The following is a 21,630-nucleotide window of genomic DNA, read 5'->3' on the forward strand; positions in this document are numbered from 1 at the left end:
TTTTTCTCTGTGATGTGAGCTGTTTTGAAGGGGCAGGAGCAAAGAAGTATTTTCCGAAAGACATCATTCTGGGAGAACCAAGGCAGCCTCAAAGGGTGCATAGCTTATGGTTCTGTTGCAATGCCATTCTCAAAATGACGAAATTGTAGCCATCGTGAAGGGTGAAGGGATCAGTTCTTCCCAGAGGTTAGGTTCAGGGATAGGATGATGTTCCCAGAAGCAGGGTGGAGAACCCTTTTTTTCTGCCAAGGGCTGTCTGGAGAGTTATAACACCATTTTTAGGCCATACAAAATGATCAGCTTAAAAGTGAGCTTCCTGGGGCTGGCACTGTGGTGCAGTGGGTTAAGCCACAGCCTGCAGCATCAGCATCCCATATGGGTGCTGGTTCAAGTCCTGGCTGCTCCACTTCTGATCCAGCTCCCTGCTAATGCCCTGGGAAAGCAGCAGAGGATGGCCCAAGTAACTGGGCTCCTGCACCCACATGGGGAACCTGGAAGAAGCTCTTGGCTTCTGGTTCTGAATCGGCCCAGCTCCTGCTGTTGTGGCAATTTGGGGAGTTAACCAGCAGATGGAAGATCTCTCTCTCTCTCTCTCTGTCTCTTCTCTAACTTTGCCTTTCAAATAAATAAATCTTTTTTTTTTTAAGTGAGTCTGTTCTAGATTTATTGAATTTGAAGTTCTGCCCGCGGTTGCCTTGGCAAGGCCAGACCAAACGATTTTGCAGGCCTTGACCACCTGTGAACCAAACCTGTCCCCCGCCCCACACCCAGTGTAAGGTGTAGCAGTGAGAGAGCTCCTTTGTCGTGATGGAGCAGCCACACATCTGCACCTGCGGAAACATTTCACAGAGCCATACACTCCTCCCCTTCCTCAAAACACACACTGGTGACAGCTGAACAGTATCTGTTGCTGAAGTCACTCTCCTGGTTTCCATCGTGAGACTGTGACTATGTAAGGTCCCGTGCCCGGGGAAAGCTGGGGGAAGGGTACACAGTAGCTCCAGGCTATTTTTGCAGCTTCTTCTTGGGAATCTCAAACTATTGATGACTGCCAAAATTTTTTTTTGGTAAAAGAAGTACTTTGTCACCGGCAAAACCCAGTCCCCCAAAATAAAGAGCAGAACTGCAGTGGATTCTCGCTGCCTAGAGTGCGTGGGGGAATGCGGTGTAGACTGGTAGCTCACATCTGCAGCTGTGGCATGAAGACCGATGCCACTTAGCTCTGCCATGCCCCTGGGCAGGTGCGTGCCCCACAACACATGTGGAAGAACCAGTGGAACAATGAGGGAAAGCCCTTCGCGTAACAGCCTCCGGCAATGGTTGCAGTGCTACCTGTTGTAAGTTCTGTTATTTTTACAAGCAGTAGTTGCTATCTCATTGTCAATTTCAAGCTGCCCTTCCATTCTTGGCGGGGGATTTAGGCTCATCTTTTTGGTTTTTATTTTTTTTTTCATACTCATATTGAAATCCACTTCTAGGAAACAACTAAGCTGGTTTAAGTTCTAGTTAATTAGGTATAGTTATTTTAATTTTAGTTATTAGGCACATTTATTTACTCCTATTCTTATAATACCAGTAATAATAACTAGGATTTATCTTTTTAAAAAATCAGTTTCTAATTCTCCAAGTGCTCCCTCTACAGGTTAGCTTTGAACCTCACGGCAAGGTGTGATATAGGTAAACTTTTTTTTTTTTTTTTTTAATTTTTTTGACAGGCAGAGTGGACAGTGAGAGAGAGAGAGACAGAGAGAAAGGTCTTCCTTTGCCGTTGGTTCACCCTCCAATGGCCGCCGTGGCCGGCGCGCTGCAGCCGGCGCACCGCGCTGATCTGATGGCAGGAGCCAGGAGCCAGGTGCTTTTCCTGGTCTCCCATGGGGTGCAGGGCCCAAGCACCTGGGCCATCCTCCACTGCACTCCCTGGCCACAGCAGAGGGCTGGCCTGGAAGAGGGGCAACCGGGACAGAATCCGGTGCCCCGACCGGGACTAGAACCCGGTGTGCCGATGCCGCTAGGCGGAGGATTAGTTAGGTAAACGTTTTTAAAACCCATGTTACACTTCAGGAAAGAAACCAGAGTTGTGAAGAGACCTGCTTGTTCTCCACTTGGTGGCCAGAGCCAGCCTGATAAAACACAAGTCAGATGGTGTCGGTCCCCAGCTCAAAGCTCTGGGTTCCCACTGCACTCAGAGCAAAGGCAAAGGCCCTCTGCACCTGTTCCCTCTGCCTGGAACTTCCCCAGGGCACCCGCGTCAGCTTGGCCCATTCCCTCATTCCAAGTCAGTCCTCAGAGGCCGTTTCTCTCTGGAGCTCTCCCCTCTCCCCATTTAAAACTAGCCTATTTCCCACCCACCCTGACCCTCTGATCCTGCCAGTCTGTCCATGGTCTTTATCATCTTCTACGATATCATTTATCGTAGATTCCCCTCTGTGAAGATGTGAGTTCTATAGGGGCGAGGGTCTTTGTTTTATTCACGGACATATCCGTGTCTGCCACATAGTAAGTACTCAGTCCATATTTGCTGTGGGAGTGAATGAGAGCAGATACAGTTCCAGGTTCACCAGCTACTTAATGTATGCAGTGTGTTCTGTTTGTTGTCTGTAGCAAGATGGACAGGAGGGGGAAAAAATGAGGTGCAAAGGTTCAGCACAGCAGAGCAGTTAAGCAGCTTTGGATGCCATCGTCCCCTGTCAGAGTGCCAGGCTCCACTCCCTGTTCCCGCTTCCTGCTAATGCCCACCCCAGGAGCCGGCAGGTGGCGGCTCAAGTGGTTGGGTCTGTGCCACCCACAGGGGAGACCTGGATAGAGTTCTTGGCTCCCAGGAATTTGGGGAGTGCATCAGTAGATGAGAGCTTGCTCTCTTTCTCTCTCTGTCCCCCTGCTTCTCAAACAACAACAACAACAAAAAAAATCACAAAGCTATTTAAACATATCCTTTTTATAAAATAAAAGGAAAGGGTTGTTTAGTTCATCTGCAAGATTGCTTCATCCAGAACTCAAAGAATCGGCCTCACCGTGCTCTCAGAAGTTGCTTTCTCAGCGCTTCCGGTTGTGCTTTCCCCAAGGGAACATCCTGTTTCTAAAAAACATCTTTTGGACTTAAGTCACAGGTTGTCTTTTTTTCAAACCAGTAGAGGACCAAGCAAGAGGGGCGTGAACCTTCATAACGGAGTCAGAAGGAAAGGGGAACAACTCGCTGTCAGAGGTGCCACCCACCACCCACAAGCAGACGACTCAGCTCAGCTCGGGACCGAGTGGGTGGGGGGCGGGGACCGGGTTTGGGCTATAAAGCGCTTGGGTCTATTCCAGTCTGGTGCTTGTCCTTCATCTCCGGGGGTGGGGTGGGAGAGGGAGCTGGGTTTGCCTGGTGCCCATCCCAGCTTGCCAGTGAGTCTCTCAGTGGGAAGCCGGTGCCAACCAGCCAGAAAAAGTTCAACTGCAAAAATGAAGCAAAGAACAGTGGCCTCGAATGCCCGGCCAGTTTTGGAGAAAGTTTTCCAGCATGGTTTTCTCCTCCCCCTCCCTCAAGAATGTCTCCCTTATGGCATACACGTGAGTTTGAAAGTCTTTGATTAATCACCCTGCGATACTTCTTGGCAAGAAAACCACATGCGTACATTGACATTGGGGGAAATTTTTCTTTTGGACTGCTTATGCCTGTGAGCAGTTGGAGCCTGTTCTGTCTCCCTGTGCTGGCCTTGGTGGAGGCCCTGGGGCCTTTACCACCTGCCTGTGCGGAGACATACTGTGATAGGTTTGTCGCCAGCAGGTGACTCTGAGTTGGTGTGGGTGCCTTGTGCCAGGACATTTGCTGCAGATTCGTTTTCCTGACCTTGTGTGCACTTTGAGAAGAAACACAGAGAGGAAGAGTAACTTCCTGCCTGATCTAAAACCAGGCCCCACATGGCCAGTTTCACTTTCAGCACTAATACCTCTGACACTGATGGCCTCCTGTTGGATTTTTTACATATGTTTATTTGTTTATTTTTAATTTGAAAGCCAGAGAGAGACATCTTTCATCCCCTGCTCCACTCCCAAAGTGTCTGTTACAGCTGCGTGTAGGCCAGGCTGAAGCCAGGAGCCAGCAACTCTATCCTTGTTCTCCATGGGTAGTAGAGACCCAAGCACTTGCCATTACCTGATGCCTCCCAGGGTGTGCATTAGCAGGACGCTGGAATCAGAAGCAAAAGTGGGACATGAATGCAGGTACTGCGCTGCCTCAAGTGACTGCCCCAGTTTTTTGTTTTTTTGATTCCTTCGAGAAGCAGAGACAAAGAGAAAGAAAGAAACAGGGACTCCATCCACAGGTCCATTCCCTAAATGCATTCAGTGGCTGAGACTGGGCCAGGCTGAAGCTGTGAGCTAGAAACTCAGCCTGGGTCTCTCACATGGGTGGGTGGATGAGACCAAACTATTTGAGCCGTCACCTGCTAGCTCCCACAGTCCGCATTAACAGGAAGCTGGAGTCAGGACTCGAACCCAAGCACTAGGATATGGGATGTAGATGTAACTGGTGACTCAGCCACTAGGCCAGGAGTGAGGAACATCCAGCCCACAGCCATTTAATAAGGCTGACGAAGTCATTTGATCTGACCCGGCCAAGGCACCTGCAGGCGGGACTCAAAATTCAGTACATCCATAGCAGGCTAATTTTCGAGTTGATAATTTCGTGTGGCATATGAATGATGTCATAAATCTCCAAATAGCCCTTGGCAGAAAAAAGGTTCCCCATTCCTGTAAAATGCCTGCCTTTCTCTTTTAGGATTTTTTTAGGGGATCATGAGTCTTAATGAAATAAGCCTTCTGTTTTGCTGTGTGCCTGCTCTGCCCTCATGACCGGTTTAGAATATTGTTTTGTAACTGTACTCACGTGTTTCCTAAGTTTTGATAAGAGTGACTGATCAAATGACAGATGATAAGCTGTAGATGTCTTCCCCAGTATATAAAAGATTCTACTGTAGTAAGAAACTCCCCATGTCTTCTGATTGAGCCAAAGCCAATTTTTCAACAGAAAAGCCAGATTTTGCAGGTGCATGGAGCCTGCTGAAGTGGGCATGCCCTTCAGGAGCTGAGGACTGGGAAGGGTGAGAACCCAGGTGCCCAGAGCCTGACCAAGATCCAGTGCTCTGCAGGGCGGGGGCTGGCGAGGGTTCTGTTCTTTTTTCCTAAAACCAATACCTGACAAGTGCCAAAGGCCAGTTCTTGTTCCAGCTGCTGTCTCCCCCTCTTTACAGAAGAAGAAAGGCAGCCGGCGCCAGCACTCCAGGTTCTAGTCCTGGTCGGGGCGCCAGATTCTGTCCCGGTTGCCCCTCTTCCAGGCCAGCTCTCTGCTGTGGCCTGGGAGTACTTGGGCCCTGCACCCCATGGGAGACCAGGAGAAGCACCTGGCTCCTGTCTTGGGATCAGCGCAGTGCGCCAGCCGCGGCGGCCACTTGGAGGGTGAACCAACGGCAAAGGAAGACCTTTCTCTCTGTCTCTCTCTCTCTCACTGTCCACTCTGCCTGTCAAAAAAAAAAAAAAAAAAAAAAAGAAGAAGAAGAAGAAGAAGAAGAAGAAAGGCTCCTCTCCCCCGTCTGGAATCACTCTAGGGCATGAGCTCTCAGAGGTTTGGGGCTCAGGGTCCCTTTAAGACTTCAGAATTACTGAGTCCCAGAGAACTTTTGCTAATGTGGGTTACAGCTCTCCATTGTTTCTGAATGCGAACTATTAGCAGTTTCTCATTGGGCTGACTGTAATGTTCACGGTATCGTGGATTTCTCTATTTAAAAACCAAGAAGATTGGATTTGGGCTGTTTCCACTAAAAAATATGTTAAATGCTGGAAGAGATAAATATATTTTCCCTGCTTGGACAGTGCACAATGTGTACATCACATAGCAACCTATAAGTATGTACAAGTTTTCTATTTTAAAATTAACTAAAAAAAGAAAGAAATTAAAACAGGCAACTTTTAAAACATGAGAGTGCCAAAGCACTTATTTTTATCGACTAATAAAGCCATCATCACATGACATAGAGCCTCTGTAAGACCCCATCACATTTCATATGACAATGCAGCAAAAAAGATAAATAGTTTTTAAGAAAACCATCTTCACTCTGGAGACCCCTAGAAGGGTTTCTGAGATCCCAGGTGCCTCTGGACCACTTTGACAAAGGTTGCTGTGATGCATTTTCTTGGGGTTCAGAAATGTCACAGAAGATTCCAGATTTGTTCCCAGCCAAAAGAGTGAAACTAAGGTTTATGTTTAGGAATTGCTTAAATGGAGCTGGGCATTGTGGTTCACTGAGTCCGGCCACTGCTTGGGATACCCACATCCTGTACGGAAGTGCCTGGGACCAAGCCCGGCTACTCCGCTTCTGGTGCCGCTTCCTGCTGGTGCAGCCTGGAAGGCTGGGGCCCGTGCCTCCCACACGGCAGACCTGCGTGGAGTTCTGGGCTCCTGGCTTTGGCCTGGTCTAGTCCTGGCTCTTGTGGGCATTTAGGGGGTGAACCAACAGATGGAAGATCTCTTCTGTATCTCTCTTTCTCTTTCTCTCTCTATCTGTCTGTCTCTCATTCTGCCTCTCAAGTATATGAAAATAAAGAAACGTTTTAGAAAAAGAACTACTTAAATGTTTTTCAGTTGCATCGTAATAATAAGTAATAACCCAGAGGAAGTATTTTTCCAGTTTCGATGTGTCTGTGTGTTTTGATGGCCAAGAAGCATCATAGCAGGGGAATAATCACAGACTTTGAAACACGTGCATGCCTGCGTGACGGAAAACAGGCTGCTGGGAAGGGCTTGCCCCAGTGGGCGATGTCCCCATCAGGGTACTCACAGACATCAAATTACACCCTCTGCAGCTGTTTAAATTACAAAAACGTTGAGAATGCAAACCTCAAAATCTCTGAGAGGCTACACATATTTTTAAAAATTATTTATTTGTGAGACAGAGAGTGAGTGAGAGAGCTCCCCTATTGATTCACTACCCCAAATGACTGCAATAGCCAGGGTTGGGCTGAAGCCCTGGGAGCCTGGAATTCAATCCAGTCTTCCACATGGGTGGCAAGGACTGACCCTCTTGAGCCATCAGCTGCTGCCTCGCAGGGTGTGCACTAGCAGGAAGTTGGAATCCCGAGCAGAGCCAGACTAGAACCCAGACTCTGTGATACGTGTGGAATGCAGACATCCCAATCTGCATCTTAGCCACTGCACTAAATGCCTGTCCCCACATATATTTTTGAAGCTTCATTAGAAGACATAAAGTCCCCGGAGGCAGAATTTTCAAAGAAGTTATTTTATAGATGTGTATAATGATTTTGAAATAAATATTCTTCTTCATAAGTATTCTCTATATTTTAATTTTATTTATTTTTAAAGATTTTTTTTAAAAATTTGAGATGCAAAGTCACAGAGAGAGAGAGAGAGAGAGAGAGAGAGATCTTCCATCTGCTGGTTCACTCCCTCAGTGGCCACAACAGCCGGAGCTGGGCCAGGCCAAAGCCGGGAGCCAGGAGCTTCTTCTGGGTCTCCCGTATGGGTGCAGGGGCCCAAGCACTTGTGCCATCTTCCACTGCTTTTCCCAGGCCATCAGCAGGGAGCTGGATTAGAAGTGGAGCAGTCGGGACTCGAACTGGTGCCCATATGGGATGCTGGCACCAGAGACACAGCGCCAGCCCCCATTAATAAGTATTTTCTAAACACCACACAAATAAGTAGCAGTTTCATCTCTCACACACACAGAGGTCAACAAACTACAAAAAGAGGTGGCTCCTGTCTGGGATTTCAGATTCTTGAGCCCCTTATTTGTCAACAGTTTAATTAAGCAATCCAGTGAATTTAGGGTTTCCCTCCAGCCTAAGGGAAGCACACTCCTCATCTTGGAAAAGTAAGAGCCTGTGAGGTGCCCATCACCTTCTCAGTGAGACATTGGAAAGATGAAAGGTCACCGCCAATTCGCGGAACAGAACTAGCTTTGTTTTTCCCAATCAGGAGATCACAGACACCCGGGGCAGCCTGGGTAAAAATAAATAAATAAATAACAAAAATCCACCCACACTGAATTTTCTATGTACATTTAACCACTCAGCAGAAGTATTGGTGTCAAAGAGATCCAGTTTTAATAGGGGTAACTTTGTCTTTTTTTATGGGCTGGTGTTGTGGCACAGTGGGTTACGCCACCACTTTTGATGCCAGCATCCCATATCAGAGTTAAATTAGTTCAAGTCCCGTTTGCTCCATTTCTGACCCAGCTCCTTGCTAATGCACCAGGGAAGGTAGTGGAAGGTGGTCTGAGGGCTTAGGTCCCTGCCACTCACTTGGGGGGCTGAGATAGAATAACAGGCTCCTGGCTTCAACCTGGCCCAGCCCCTGACATTGTGGCCATTGCGGGGAGTAAACCAGTGGATTGAAGATGTAATTCTGCCTTTCACATAAATAAATAAATCTTTCTTAAAATAACCTTTAAGGAGTCATGGCATTGTGGTGCAACAGATTAAGCCACCACCTGCAATGCTGGCATCCCACATGAGCACCAGTTTGAGACTCTGCTACTTCACTTCCAATCCAGCTCTCTGCTATTGCACCTGGAAAGCAGTGGAAGGTGATCCAAGTGTTTGGGCCCCTGCCCCCAACATGGGAGACCAGGATGGAGTTCCAGGTTCCCGGCTTCAGCCTGGTCCAGCCCTGGCCATTGTGGCCATTAAGGGAGTGAACCAGTGGATGGAATATTCTGTCTGTATCTCTCTCCCCCACCCCCATAACTCTGCTTTTCCAATAAATACTCTTTTTTAAGATTTATTTATTTATTTGAAAGGCAGAGTTACAGAGAGGCAGAGGCAGAGAGAGAGAGAGAGAGAGAGAGGTCTTCCATCTGCTGGTTCACTCCCCAAATGGCCGCAATGGCTGGAGCTGTGCCAATCTGAAGCCAGGAGTCAGGAGCTTCCTCCAGGTCTCCCACGTGGGTGCAGGGGCCCAAGGACTTAGGCCAACTTCTTCTGCCTTCCCAGGTCATCAGCAGGGAGCTGGATCAGAAGTGGAGCAGCTGGGATGTGAACCGGTGCCCATATGGGATGCCAGGGTTGTAGACGGCAGCTTTACCCGCTACGCCACAGCACCGGCTCCGTAACTTTCATCACATCATCTTAAGGGTCCAGCCCATCAACAACATGCATCCTTGTTGGCATGAACCTTGATCATCCAGTTCAAGTCATCATTATTAGTTTCTCCATTCTGGAGTGTTTCCTCCCCTCAATCCACTCTCCAAAATATCGCCTTTGGAAGGAAGTCGCTGTGCACAGCCACACAGAATGAGTGGAGATTTGTGCTCCATTTCTTTGAGCATCCACATAAAGTCTTTGCAGTTCTTCTGCACAAGAAATATATATATTCACCCCTATTTATTTATCACTTATTTATGTCAGTATAGACCCAAGGATATTTATTTTGTACTTTGGGTTATAATCCGATGCTATTTTATTGATTTTTCTTGCTCCAGTTTGTTCTAGCTTTGGCCACTGAGAACTCTTTGCATTGAAATCTTGTCTCTCTGACATACCCCAACCTTGCTTGTATGCATGTGTGCATGTATGTGTTCAGGTAAGCATGTGTAGGCATGTGTGTGTGCGTGTGTGTGTGTGTGTGTTATAGTTCACTGCAGACTCAGCTTCTAATCAGCCATTTCTCTGAGGAAGCCTGATTCCACGTCTTGGAGAATGGTGTTAGAAACCAAGATCTGGGGGTCAGCCCTGTGGTGTAGTGGGTTAAAGCCTTGGCCTGCAGTGCTGGCATCTCATATGGGCACTAGTTCGAGTCCTGGCTGCTCCACTTCCAATCCAGCTCCCTACTAATGTGCCTGGGAAAGCAGTGGAGGAGGCCCAAGTGCTTGGGCTCCTGTATTCACATGGGAGACCCAGAAGGAGTTCTTGGCTACTGGCTTTGGATTGACTCAGCTCTGGCCATTGGGGCCATTTGGGGAGTGAATTAGCACATGGAAGATCTCTTTGTAACTCTTTCAAATAAATAAAATAAATCTTAAAAAAAAAAAAAACAACATCTGGGTAACCTTCCTTTCTATTTAAAGTGAGTGAATCAATCATTATTGTTTTTATTTCAAGATGTCTTGAAACCTCTGAAATGATAGACTTTTCTTCATTTAACATGAGTGTCTCCTCTTCAAGTAGTCTTAATGCCTTGTATTTGTATAATCATTCTTTGGGAACTTATCAGCTTTTACTCAGTGCAGCAAATCATTGGACATATTTTAAATTGTGGGTTTCGTTATTGGTTCTGGTATTCTGAAGTGTACATGGCATAGTGACATAGTAGTATGAATGGGGGTATGTATACCCCATAGTTGTATGAACTCAGAGTCCGCTTTTTAAAAAAGATTTATTTATTTATTTAAAAGCTGGAGCAATGGAGAGAGAGAGGGAAACACACACACACACACACACACACACACACACACAAAGGTCTTCTATCCACTGGTTCAATCCCCAAATGGCCACACAATAGCCAGGGCTGGCCCCAGCCAAAGCCAGGAGCCCGGAACTCTATCCAGGTCTCCCACATGAGTGCAAGGGCCAAGCACTTGCACCATTTTCTACTGCTTTCCCAGGTGTATTATCAGGGAGCTGGATCAGAAGGGGAGCAGCCAGGACTCAAACCAGCCCTCTGCTGTGGGATGCCGGTGTCGCAAAGCAGCGGCTAACCCTGCTTCACCACGACGCTGGCTCCAGAACCCATATATTTTTTTTTCATGCTGGGTCCTGTGATTCTTGTATCCTCTTGAAGTCATGGAGAAGTTTCACTGATAGCGCTTCATTACATAATGTCTCACCATTACAGATCGGAGTGCATGAGAACAGCTGTGTTGGGGACCTGCACTGACTTGGTCTTGCTAGGTTTAGCCCCAGGATTGTTTCTCTATGGCCAGCACATTTATGCCTTGACGCAGTGGACCAAGAAGTGAAAGCGCCCCTCACCACAGGATTCTGACGGGCAGGAGGCTGTTTCTCTGCACCTGGTCTCACGGGTCTGCTTCCACTCCAGGTCTGACCGAGGCGGCCATCTTCAGCTGCGAGGCCCACAACGACAAAGGGCTGACTGTGTCCAGGGGTGTGCAGATCAACATCAAAGGTGAGTAGCAAGGCCAGATGGGAGGTGGCAGGGGCCCCAGCGGGAGTGCCGCAGCCAGCTCCCTGGGTTCGGGTACCAGCTTTCCCTCTGCGGGTGCTTGTGACCTTGTCAGACAAGTCGCTTGGGCTATTTGGTTTCAGTGTTCCCTTCTGAAAAGTGGAACATACCTGTTGCTCAGACTTAAAAATTGAATGCAAGGAAAAGCACTTGCAACAGTGTCTGGCCTGTTCAGTCTTTGGGTTAGCTCTGCTTAGAGAAGAATACAAGATACAATGTTTACCCTTTTCGCCCCTGAACTTGTCATTATTAACCCTTAAAGAGCCCTGGCCAGGGCAGCCTGGGGACATTGATCCAGGGGATGCCCTGACACAAGCCTCTGTCAGCTGCTAACTTGGGGTGGGGGAGAGAGGAGGAGGAGCAGAGAGCAGTCAGCCTCCTCTGCAGGCACCTGCTGCTTCCACCCCCCTCCCTCCTAATCCCCCCTCCCTCATGCTTCCTCTGACCTGGGATTTTCTACCATTAAAGGAACGGGTTTGAAAGATCCTTAGGCTGAGGTGATCCCATCCATCTACCATATTCTTCCTCCTATGTGATCTAAAATGTTTAAATTTGAAACTTGAAAGAAGGAGTTATTGTCTTTTCTTTTTATCTGTTCTCAAATCATCCTCCTTACTGTCATAGAAATTCACGCCAATTTGATGGCTTACTGATTCATCTGAACTTAGATCTTGAGCGGTCCTTGTTGGGTTTGTGGGCCTTTCACCTTCTCAGGGAAGCAGTGCGAGAAACAGCAGAAGGAGTTTCACTAAGAGTTAACAGTTGGGTGCCTACGCAGGGGCCTGAGTTACAAAGGAAATACTCAAAATAAAATCTAACAGATGAACACTATGAAGGGCGTTTTCCAAAAGTCCATTGGAATAAAAAAACGCACAAGGAGGAAGTGTATAACTTCCTTCCTTCATTACAAATCCCATCATTACGGTTTTCAAAGATATGTTGGGAATTTCAGAAATGCACAAGTGGGTGTAAATTTGTAATGATGTTCTCATAAAGTATCGACGTCTTAACATTAAAAATGCATGAAACAATCAGCACTTCTTTAATTTCATGCTTTGCACAGGATCTCTACTGAGACTTTTTTTTAAAAAATATTAAATCCTGTTTCTCAAACTTCTATTTTTGGCTTTCATTTATTTTAAAATTTATGTCAAAGCAACCAAGTCTCCCTTCTTGGACTCTGTAATTATTTCGGTCTTTGTGGTCCAATTCTGATGTGGAAATGTGGATACTTGAGGGCAGGTCTACAAATAATCTGTGTAGGGACGAGAGTCCTGCAGTAGGCTGACTGCGCTCCCTTGCCAAGCTGCGTGTCTTTTAGTAAAACTGAAGTTCCTGAGCAGGGGGCCTGGTGCACACTTACGTGGTCCCAGATCGCCTTCCGCTCACCTCCTGTCTACGCCATCATCCCGTCCACCACCGCCCCTGCCCAGGCCTCATCTGCGTGTGGCCTCATTCACTGCCCCTGCCGCCCCAGGAGCAATACTGGTGTCATCGCCACCTGGAAAAGAGCAGGGATGTAACCAACCCCAGGGCCACGTGGCTGGGTAAGTGGTAAACCAGCCTCCCCAGTCCCTGCTGGTGCTCACGCCAGTGTGCTGGCTGCCCCCTCGTGGGACACAGCCTCTGGTGTCCTGTCGGGTAGAGGGACAGACCTCAGTTCTGGTCCTGTTCTGCTAATGACCTCCCAGGGACCTTTGCCAAGTTGTCATTTCGCTGGTCCTCATTTTGCTCATCCGTGCATGGAATTGGAAGATTCTAGCAATGACTGAGGGACGAGAAGCTCAGAGTGTCTTAGTTAAGTACCCAAGAATGATAGTTGTTGTTTTTACTGGAAGTGTCATTATGATTAAGAATTAAATTTAGGCCGGCGCTGTGGCTCACTAGGCTAATCCTCTGCCTGCAGCGCCGGCACACCGGGTTCTAGACCTGGTCGGGGCGCCGGATTCTGTCCTGGTTGCCCCTCTTCCAGGCCAGCTCTCTGCTGTGGCCAGGGAGTGCAATGGAGGATGGCCCAAGTCCTTGGGCCCTGCACCTGTGTGGAGTCCAGGAGAAGCACCTGGATCAGCGCGGTGCGCCGGCCACAGCAGCCATTGAGGGGTGAGCCAATGGAAAAGGAAGACCTTTCTCTCTGTCTCTCTCTCTCTCATTGTTCACTCTGCCTGTCAAAAAAAAAAAAAAAAAGAATTAAATTTAGTATAAGGAATTAAGAGTTCTCAAACCGCAGATCCTTCTTAGCTCCTAACTGCAAAAGCTGCCCTTGATCCCAGTCATCTGATGTCACTACACACATGATGTGCACACAACCTCGCCCAGCAAATGCAGTTGGCTACACACACACACACACACACACACAGACACAGCACCTCCCTCCTCTGGGCACAGCATGCTCTGATCCTTGGTTGACGTGGGTCTCCCCATCTGGGCAGTACACTCTACACTCCACGAGACAGGGCTCTGATCCCTTGCCCCCTACCTCGCATACTGGAGCCCAGCCAAGTGGCCACACGGAGTAGAGCTGAGCACGCATGCTTGGTGAAGGAGCCGAAAGCCTCCTCACTTCACCAGTGAGCAGGAGAGTGGGCCAGCGGTCCGCTTCTCAGGCCCAGGCAGAGCTGTCGCTTCCCTAGAAGGTTTATCTGCAGGTGCATGGGATAACCTCATTCACCTGCTCATTCGCTTGCTCACTGAAAGCAAGTTCCCTTTTGCTCATCTCATGCAAACAAGGTTGGTGGGAATGCACCTGCCTGGCTGTGTTTTGCAAGTGTGTCTGCATGTGTGTCTTTGTTTTTACCTAGCGATTCCCTCCCCGCCTACCGAAGTCAGCGTCCACAACAGGACTGCGCACAGCATGCTGGTCTCCTGGGTCCCGGGTTTTGATGGCTACTCCCCGTTCCGGAACTGCAGTGTTCAGGTAACTCTCCGGAAGAGGGAAGTCGTTGTCTGCTGTTCTGGGGGGCCACCTCATTTTCCTGCTTCCTGAGGATGGCACTGAGGGCATTTCCCCAGCTCTGCTCAGCCCTGTGACCTGCCCCCTGCACCGTGTGCGCCGTGCACACCAGATGTCATGGTGCTCTATGTGAAGTCATTTCCTTCCCCTGCATGGTCCATGACCCAACCAGGAGAGCAACCTGTGTCCGAGGGAGAATGAGCCTCATCCGTAGATGAGGGCTGTCTTGTGACCAGCAGTGCAGGCTGCCGGGTGCTCCTCACGTGACTCCCCCAGCGCTAGTGCCATGCAGGACAGATAGGCCAGCACGTGAGGGGCCATCTGCACTATCGAATGTATGGGGAGCACCCTAGCCAGCGTCTCCTGGGGAAACCTGGGGATTACGGGCCTTGCAGAGTCTTCAGCCACTTGTAACCACTATGTGAAACTGGTATGAAACTGTGCTGTAAGAAGTATAGGTTAGCCATCCCAAAAAATAGCTTGCCATGATGGAAGCTCTGCTCCTGAGTGTTCATTTCCTAAAAACGGAAACAGTGGCAATAACCCTGTTGCTTACCAGGTGCCCACAATGGCCCAGGAGCTTTTGCAGAAATCGTCTTGCTTAGAGCACACCCCCACTGCGGGCTCAGAGCACTCACACCGACTATGAGTGGCAGACCTGGAGTTCAAGGCCAGGAAGCTCTGGATCCACAAGCAGAGCTCAGAGCCACCTGCCACCCTGTGCAGGACACTGTGTGTGGGAACAGGTCCTCAAACACCTCAAGACTAATTACCTGCTGAAATATATGAATTCGTTCTGCTTTGTACTTCATCACACAGCACAGTCAGGAGTGGTTCTCAGGTTCCTAAATGTCTGATCTGATTAGTTAAAAACGTGTTAGCCTGAGAAGGCAGTCATGCCAACCCAATTTAGAAAGTGACTTCCAAAGAATTTTGTGTTGACAACCAGATGTTTTTAATGCCAAGTAGAATTAATTTCTCTGTTATTAATGCCTCCCACTCTTATCTAACAGCTGTTCCTTCTCTGAAGAATAAAAAGCATATTATCCCCAAAATAGCCTCTCCCTCACCCCAACCTCTAAACATTCTTACTGTGTCCACAATTCCCCACCAAAGAGATCCCTTTTTAAGAAATATTTCGGCCAGCGCCATGGCTCACTAGGCTAATCCTCCGCCTTGCGGCGCCAGCACACTGGGTTCTAGTCCTGGTCGGGGCGCCGGATTCTGTCCCGGTTGCCCCTCTTCCAGGCCAGCTCTCTGCTGTGGTCAGGGAGTGCAGTGGAGGATGGCCCAAGTGCTTGGGCCCTACACCCACATGGGAGACCAGGAGAAACACCTGGCTCCTGGCTTCGGATCTGCGCAGTGCGCCGGCCGTGGCGGCCATTTGGGGGGTGAACCAACAGAAGGAAGACCTTTCTCTCTGTCTCTGTCTCTCTCTCTCTCACTGTCTAAATTTGCCTGTCAAAAAAAAAGAAAGAAAGAAAGAGAGAGAGAGAGAGAGAGAGAGAGAGAGAGAGAAATATCTCGTTTGGAGGTCTAATTCACATACCATAATTGTCACCAATTTAAACTATACAATGCAATGATTTTTAGTATGTTCATATGTGCATCCGTCTGTATTCAGAAGAGATAGTGGCCTGTTGTCTGTTTATGATAGCTTTTTCTGGTTTGGATATCAATGTAATAATGGCTTCATAGAATGAGTTGAGAAATATTCCCTTATTTTCTATTTCTTGGAAGAGTTTGTAGAAGATTGGTTAATTCTTAAATATTTAGTAGAATTCACTAACAGAGCCATCTGGTCCTAGGATTTTTCTTGTTGGGAAGTCTTTTGAATCTTTTTCCTTGGAATGGATCTATTCAGATTTTCTATTTCTTCTTGAGTCAGTTTTAGTAATTTGTGTGTTTCTAGGAATTTGACCATTTCATCTAAGTTACTTAATTTCTTGTTATGCAATTGTTCATAGTAGCCCACTGAATCCTTTTTATTTCTTTTTTTTTTTTCCTTTTTTAAAAGATTTATTTATTTATTTATTTGAAAAGCAGAGTTACAGAGAGGCAGAGGCAGGAGCCAGGAGCTTCTTCCAGGTCTCCCATATGGGTGCAGGGGCCCAAGCACATGGTTCATCTTCTTCTTTTAATATTCTTTTAAATATTTCTAAAGATTTATTTATTTATTTGAAAGAGTTACACACAGAGAGGAGAGGCAGAGAAGGGAGGGGGGGTCTTTCACCCGCTGGTTCACTCCCCAACCAGCCACAACAGTCCGAGCTGTGCGGATCCGAAGGCAGGAGCCAGGCGCTTCTTCCAGGTCTCCCACACAGGTGCAGGGGCCCAAGGACTTGGGCCTTCTACTGCTTTCCCAGGCCATAGCAGAGAGCTGGATCGGAAGTGGAGCAGCTGGGACTCAAACCGGCACCTGTATGGGACGCCAGCACTGCAGGCGGCAGCTTTACCTGCTACGACACAGTGCCGGCCCCAAGCCATCTTCTACTGCTATCTCAAGCCACATTAGAGTGCTGGATTGGAAGTGGAGCAGCCGAGACTCGAACTGGCACCTGTAAGGAATGCCCACACTGCAGGTGGTGGCTTTACCTGCTACACCACAGTACCAGCAGCTCCAATCCTTTTTATTTATTTGAGATAAGTAGTAGTGTTCTTTCTTTCATTCTTGATTTTAATAATTTGTCTTCTTATTATTACTATTTGGTATAGTTAAAGGCTTATTTCCTTTAATGATTTTTAAAAATTCATCCATTACCGATGTCAGACCCGTATACTCTGATATGGAGCATGGGTGCTCCAAAGGCCACCCCAGTGATCTTTTTGAACAACTATTTTTTTGCTTTGTGAAATGTTGTTATTGTTTCCTTTTCTCTATTTTCTTTATTTATGCTTTAGTCTTTATTTCCTTTTGCCTGTTAGCTTTGGCTTAATTTGCTCTTTCTGTAGTTTCTTAAGGTAAAAGGTTTGGCTTTGATTTGAGATCTTTTTAAATCTAGGCATTTACACTGTACATTTCCCTCTATGTACTGCTTTAGCTGCATCTCATAAGATTTAGGTTTTTTGTTATTTTTTCTTGTAATTTCTTCTTCTTCTTGGTTATTTAAGAGTGTGCTGTTTAATTTCCGCATGTTGTGAATTTCTCAAATTTTCTTTCTTTGTTGTTTCTAATATTAGTCCTCTATGTTTGGATAATATACTTATTGTTATCTCAATCCTTTTAAATTTATTGAGCCTCTTTTTATGGCCTAGCATATGTTCTGTCCTGGCGAATGTTTCACATATACTTGAGAAGAACGTGTATCAGGCTGTTTCTGGGAAGAATGTCCTATATGTAGTTGGTTTTATTTTCATTTAATAGAAAATGAAAGTAAAAGATAAGTTTATTTCGGTGTAAAAGTTTTACTTACACTTTCCATAAGCTTCCTGCTTCTGTTCCCTTGCTGACCTTTGCCCACTGGTTCTATCTGTTATTTTAAGTTGAGAGTTGAGTTCTTGATTTTTATTTTTGAATTGTTTATTTCTCCCTTCACTCCTCAGTTTTCGCTTCACGTATTTTGGGGCCCTGTTGTTAAGAACAACCAGAGCCCCGTTCCCTGGAAGTGGACGTGCACAGGTGTGGACGTTACCGAAGCACCTGCCAGCCCGTGCTGAAGCTGCTGCCAAGCTGCTAAGCTTTCAGGAGAGCCTGAGAATGCGTGGCAGCTGTTACTGTCAGCAGGCTCTGAGCAAGTGTGGCCCCCACCTTGGGAGAGTGTGTCTCAGTAGACCTGAAGGGGGCTCGGATGCCTGAGAGGTCAGCCCTGCAGGTGTAGAGGGGCCACACCCATCTTCAGCTGCTCTGTCTCTTTGACCCGATGTTGGGTTGTCATGGCATGCTTGAAAGTGCATCCTGGAGCAGCCAAACTACAGACCTTCTTGCTCACCCCGGCTGCTGCGGGGCAGGCTTGGGTGTCCTGTCCATGCCTCGCCAGCTGGCTGCGCCTCCCTTCATCCATTCTGCTCCCCATCTCAGGTGGGGTTGCCAGATCTAGCAAACTGGAATACAGGTCGCCAGGGCAGGCAGTGGGTGCAGCAGGTGAGGCACCACTTGAGACACCCAAATCCCATGTCAGGGGGCCTGGGTTCAAGTCCTGACTCCAGCTTCCTGCTAATGCAGACCCTGGGAGGCAGCAGGTGATGGGTCCCTGCCACCCAGGTGCAAGACCCAGGTGGAGTTTCTGGCCCTTGACTTGAGCCTGGCACAGACACAGCTATTAAGGGCATTTGGAGAACGGAGTGCTGTGTGTGTGTGTGTGTTTGTCTTTTCTGTCTCTCTGCCTCTAAAATAAATAAAATGAGAAAGCATGATACCCAGTTGAATTACAGGCGTAAGCTTGTAATATGCATATACTAAGAAGTTACTTGTAGGGCAGGCATTGTGATACAGTGGGCTGAACCACCACTCGGGATGCCCCTATCACCTATCAGAGTGCCTGGTTCGAGATCCGGATACTTTGTGCTTCCAATCCACCTAATGCACCTGGGAGGCAGTGGAAGACGACCCAGAGTACTTGGGTTCCTGCCACCTGCGTGGGAGACCCTGGGGGAGTTTCCGCACCTGGCTTCAGTGTGGTCCAGCCCCAGTTGTGAGCATTAGGGGTGTGAACGAGCAAATGGAAGATCCCCCCACCACCACCTCTTCCCCTCTCCTTCTCTCCCTCCCTCTTTCTGCCGCTCTGGCTTTCAAATAAATAAACTATTGGCTAATGATCTGAAACACAGATGTCCCTGAGTATGCAGAAGTTTTCCCTGGCAGTGCACGTGGGGACGGCCAGCAGGAGCTCTCCGAGTTCTTCTTTGGTCATCCGCTGGTGAACAGTGCGTTCCCATTCCTGAGGGCACCAAGTCCAGGGTCACAGTTCATGCCTATTTTAAACTCTGACCTGGTAACAAATGCATGTTCTGGACGAGATGCACTGGCAGGACACACCCTCTCACTTCCTTCGGTTGTGACGTGGGTTCCTTTCTTCACCCGTTTTTGGGTCCCAGGCTCCGTTTCTATTTTTAGCTCTCCCACATTGTCCTCTGTTCCCTCAGGCCCACTGAGACGGACTCTTCCAGAAAGCCAGTCTTCCTTGAGGAACGGGCTCTCCCAGCCGGTCCCCATGCCTGGGAACTTCCCCTGTGGCTCCACAAACGGGGCGGGGTCGGGGAGCTGAAGGCTTCCCTCCTCCTCTGGCGGAGGGGGCTGCTCACCAGGAAGCCGCTCTATACGCTGAAATGAAAACACAGACAGTGGCGTCCACCAACAGCCACCACAAGGCCAGCATGCGGCTCTGGTGTCTCCTCTGCTGGCTCCTGGGGCCAACCGGCACCTTCCGTCCCGCTGGGGTCTGAGTCCCCACCCTCCTGGTGTCTACCGGGGGAGCTGAATTCTAAAATGTTTACTTCCTGCCCCTTGGCTTACATTTCAAACACATGCACTCTGAAATAACAGCGTTGCGTGTCCACACCCATAACTGCCCACCCGTAAGGAAGCGGAATACATTCAGTGGATTGAAGATTTTCTTCCGCCCATTGCTTCTGGTTGCTTCTGTCTGATCCAATACTATTTTCTCTTTGCTGACTTCACAAGTACTACATGTTGTAGAAACGTTGAAAAAAGAAAAAAAAAAAAACACGTTGTTGGGGGAGGGGGCAACTGTCCCTTATTCCTGTTCCCAGGCAGGGATACGCTTATGGAAAGGAGTGGAAGTGTGGGCTAGGACTAGCCTTCCACTGGAATCCGCCTCTCTTGCCTGTGCATCAGAGATTTGGAGAGGGTTGTGGAGAGGTTGCTGGAGTTCATGGAGGGAAAGAAGAGGAAATATGTTCCCAGGGAATTTGGAGAAAGTGCCTGGTTGAGATGCAATCGACCTTTTCCTGTATCGTCTTCCCCCCCACCAAAAACAAGCCATCGTAAAATCTCTACCTGTGTGTTCTTTGGGAGTTGAATTTCTTTTGGGGTGGAGCAGGGTAAGAATCAAGCACACACTAAGTAGCCTCAAAGCAAAGCAGGCATCTTCTGGTAGCACCGTGAGGAGAACACTGATTTAAAATAGGAAACAACAGCACAATTTATCTTTTCTTTTTCATTTTTATTAATTTGTTTGAGAGGCAGAGATCTCTCACCCACTGGTGTACCCCCTGAATGCCTTCAACAATTAGAAATGGGCACGATCCCAATCTAGTAGCCGGGAACTCAGTCCAGGTCTCTTACATGGGTGGCACGGACCCAGCTACCTGAGCCATCTGCTGCCGTCCGGGGTCTATGTTAGCAGGAAGCTGGGGTCAGGAGCCAGAGCTGGGGATCGAACGTCGGTACTATAACGTGGCTTATGGACATGTAATGTCCTGGCCCCGATCCCATCGTTAACTATTTTTTTTTAAGATTTATTTTATTTATTTGAAAGACAGAGTTACAGAGAGAGGTAGAGACAGAGAGAGGTCTTCCATCCGCTGGTTCACTCCCCAGATGCCTGCAACTGGCTGATCCCAGATCCCAAGCCAGAAGCCAGGAGCTTCTTCTGGGTCTCCCACGTGGGTGCAGGGGCCCAAGGACTTGGGTCATCTTCTACTGCTTTCCCAGGCCACAGCAGAGAGCTGGATCAGAAGAGGAGCAGCCGGGACTACAACCGGTGCCCATATGGGAAGCTGGCGCTTAACCTGCTGCGCCACAGCGCCAGCACCTTTAACTGTGTTTTTAATGTTATTTGAGAGGGAGCCCTTGCTGCAGCCAGGAGCCAGGAACTCAGTCCAAAAATCTCTTTCAAAGCAGGATCTGAGAAGTTTCGTCTTCAGAAGACCAGAGGCTTCCAGGCTGTGCCAGTCGCACGCAGCGCCTGTTGCCTCTGTTGCCTATTTTGTGAAGGAAACCGTGAATTTAGACGGTCATGAGAGAGGAAGGGCTGCCTTATGCTATTTTGTGGAATAAATGAGTTACAGTCATTCCAATATAAGCATTTGCTCTGGTCGCTGCCACATTGAGAATCCTTATTTTAGGCATTTCCCCCAGGTCCTCAATGTAGGTCACCGAGCGTGAGTAACAGTGTTGCGGGTGGAAACGCTTGCGTGTGCCCCGACAGGAAGCAGGCCCTTCCCCTGGTGCAGAGGAAAGGCCACGTGCACCGACATTCCCGCCACCTTACTAACGCCGGTCCACGTCTTCACCCCTCATGCAGGTCAGGGACGTGGATCCGCTGAGTAATGGCTCAGTCATGATCTTTAACACCTCTGCTTCGCCACATCTGTACCAAATCAAGCAGCTGCAAGCCCTGGCTAATTACAGCATCGGCGTGTCCTGCATGAATGAAATAGGCTGGTCCGCCGTGAGCTCCTGGATTCTGGCCAGCACGACGGAAGGAGGTAATTCTTGGGATTCACAATGAGTCTTCCCTCTGGTGATGTGTGATTAAACAAAGCCTTCCCAGTGGTCTCCGGAAAGTGGCTCCTGAAAACGGGCAACGAGGTCGTTCCTTCTCTA

The 21,630-nt window shown here is 48.3% G+C and overlaps 1 protein-coding gene across 4 annotated transcripts in view; it reads left to right on the forward strand.

The window, feature by feature from the left end:
* MERTK (MER proto-oncogene, tyrosine kinase) overlaps nucleotides 1–21,630 on the forward strand; it is a 117,952-nt gene that overhangs the window by 42,207 nt on the left and 54,115 nt on the right. For 3 of the 4 annotated variants that reach the window (XR_016229209.1, XR_016229210.1, XM_008254044.4), the window contains exons 5-7: nucleotides 11,030–11,116; nucleotides 13,972–14,087; nucleotides 21,329–21,512. Coding sequence is in view for 2 of the 4 variants with exons in the window: in XM_008254044.4 (XP_008252266.2) it covers nucleotides 11,030–11,116; nucleotides 13,972–14,087; nucleotides 21,329–21,512 (387 nt within the window). In the remaining 2 variants the exon portion in view is untranslated. Of the gene's footprint in view, nucleotides 1–11,029; nucleotides 11,117–13,971; nucleotides 14,088–16,544; nucleotides 16,684–21,328; nucleotides 21,513–21,630 lie in introns of those variants that run through there. The other variant, XM_089326105.1, reaches the window with a different exon arrangement.

Source organism: Oryctolagus cuniculus, chromosome 2, assembly GCF_051225735.1.
Source record: "Oryctolagus cuniculus isolate XC-2025 breed Fujian yellow rabbit chromosome 2, ASM5122573v1, whole genome shotgun sequence".
Lineage (NCBI taxonomy): Eukaryota > Metazoa > Chordata > Mammalia > Lagomorpha > Leporidae > Oryctolagus > Oryctolagus cuniculus.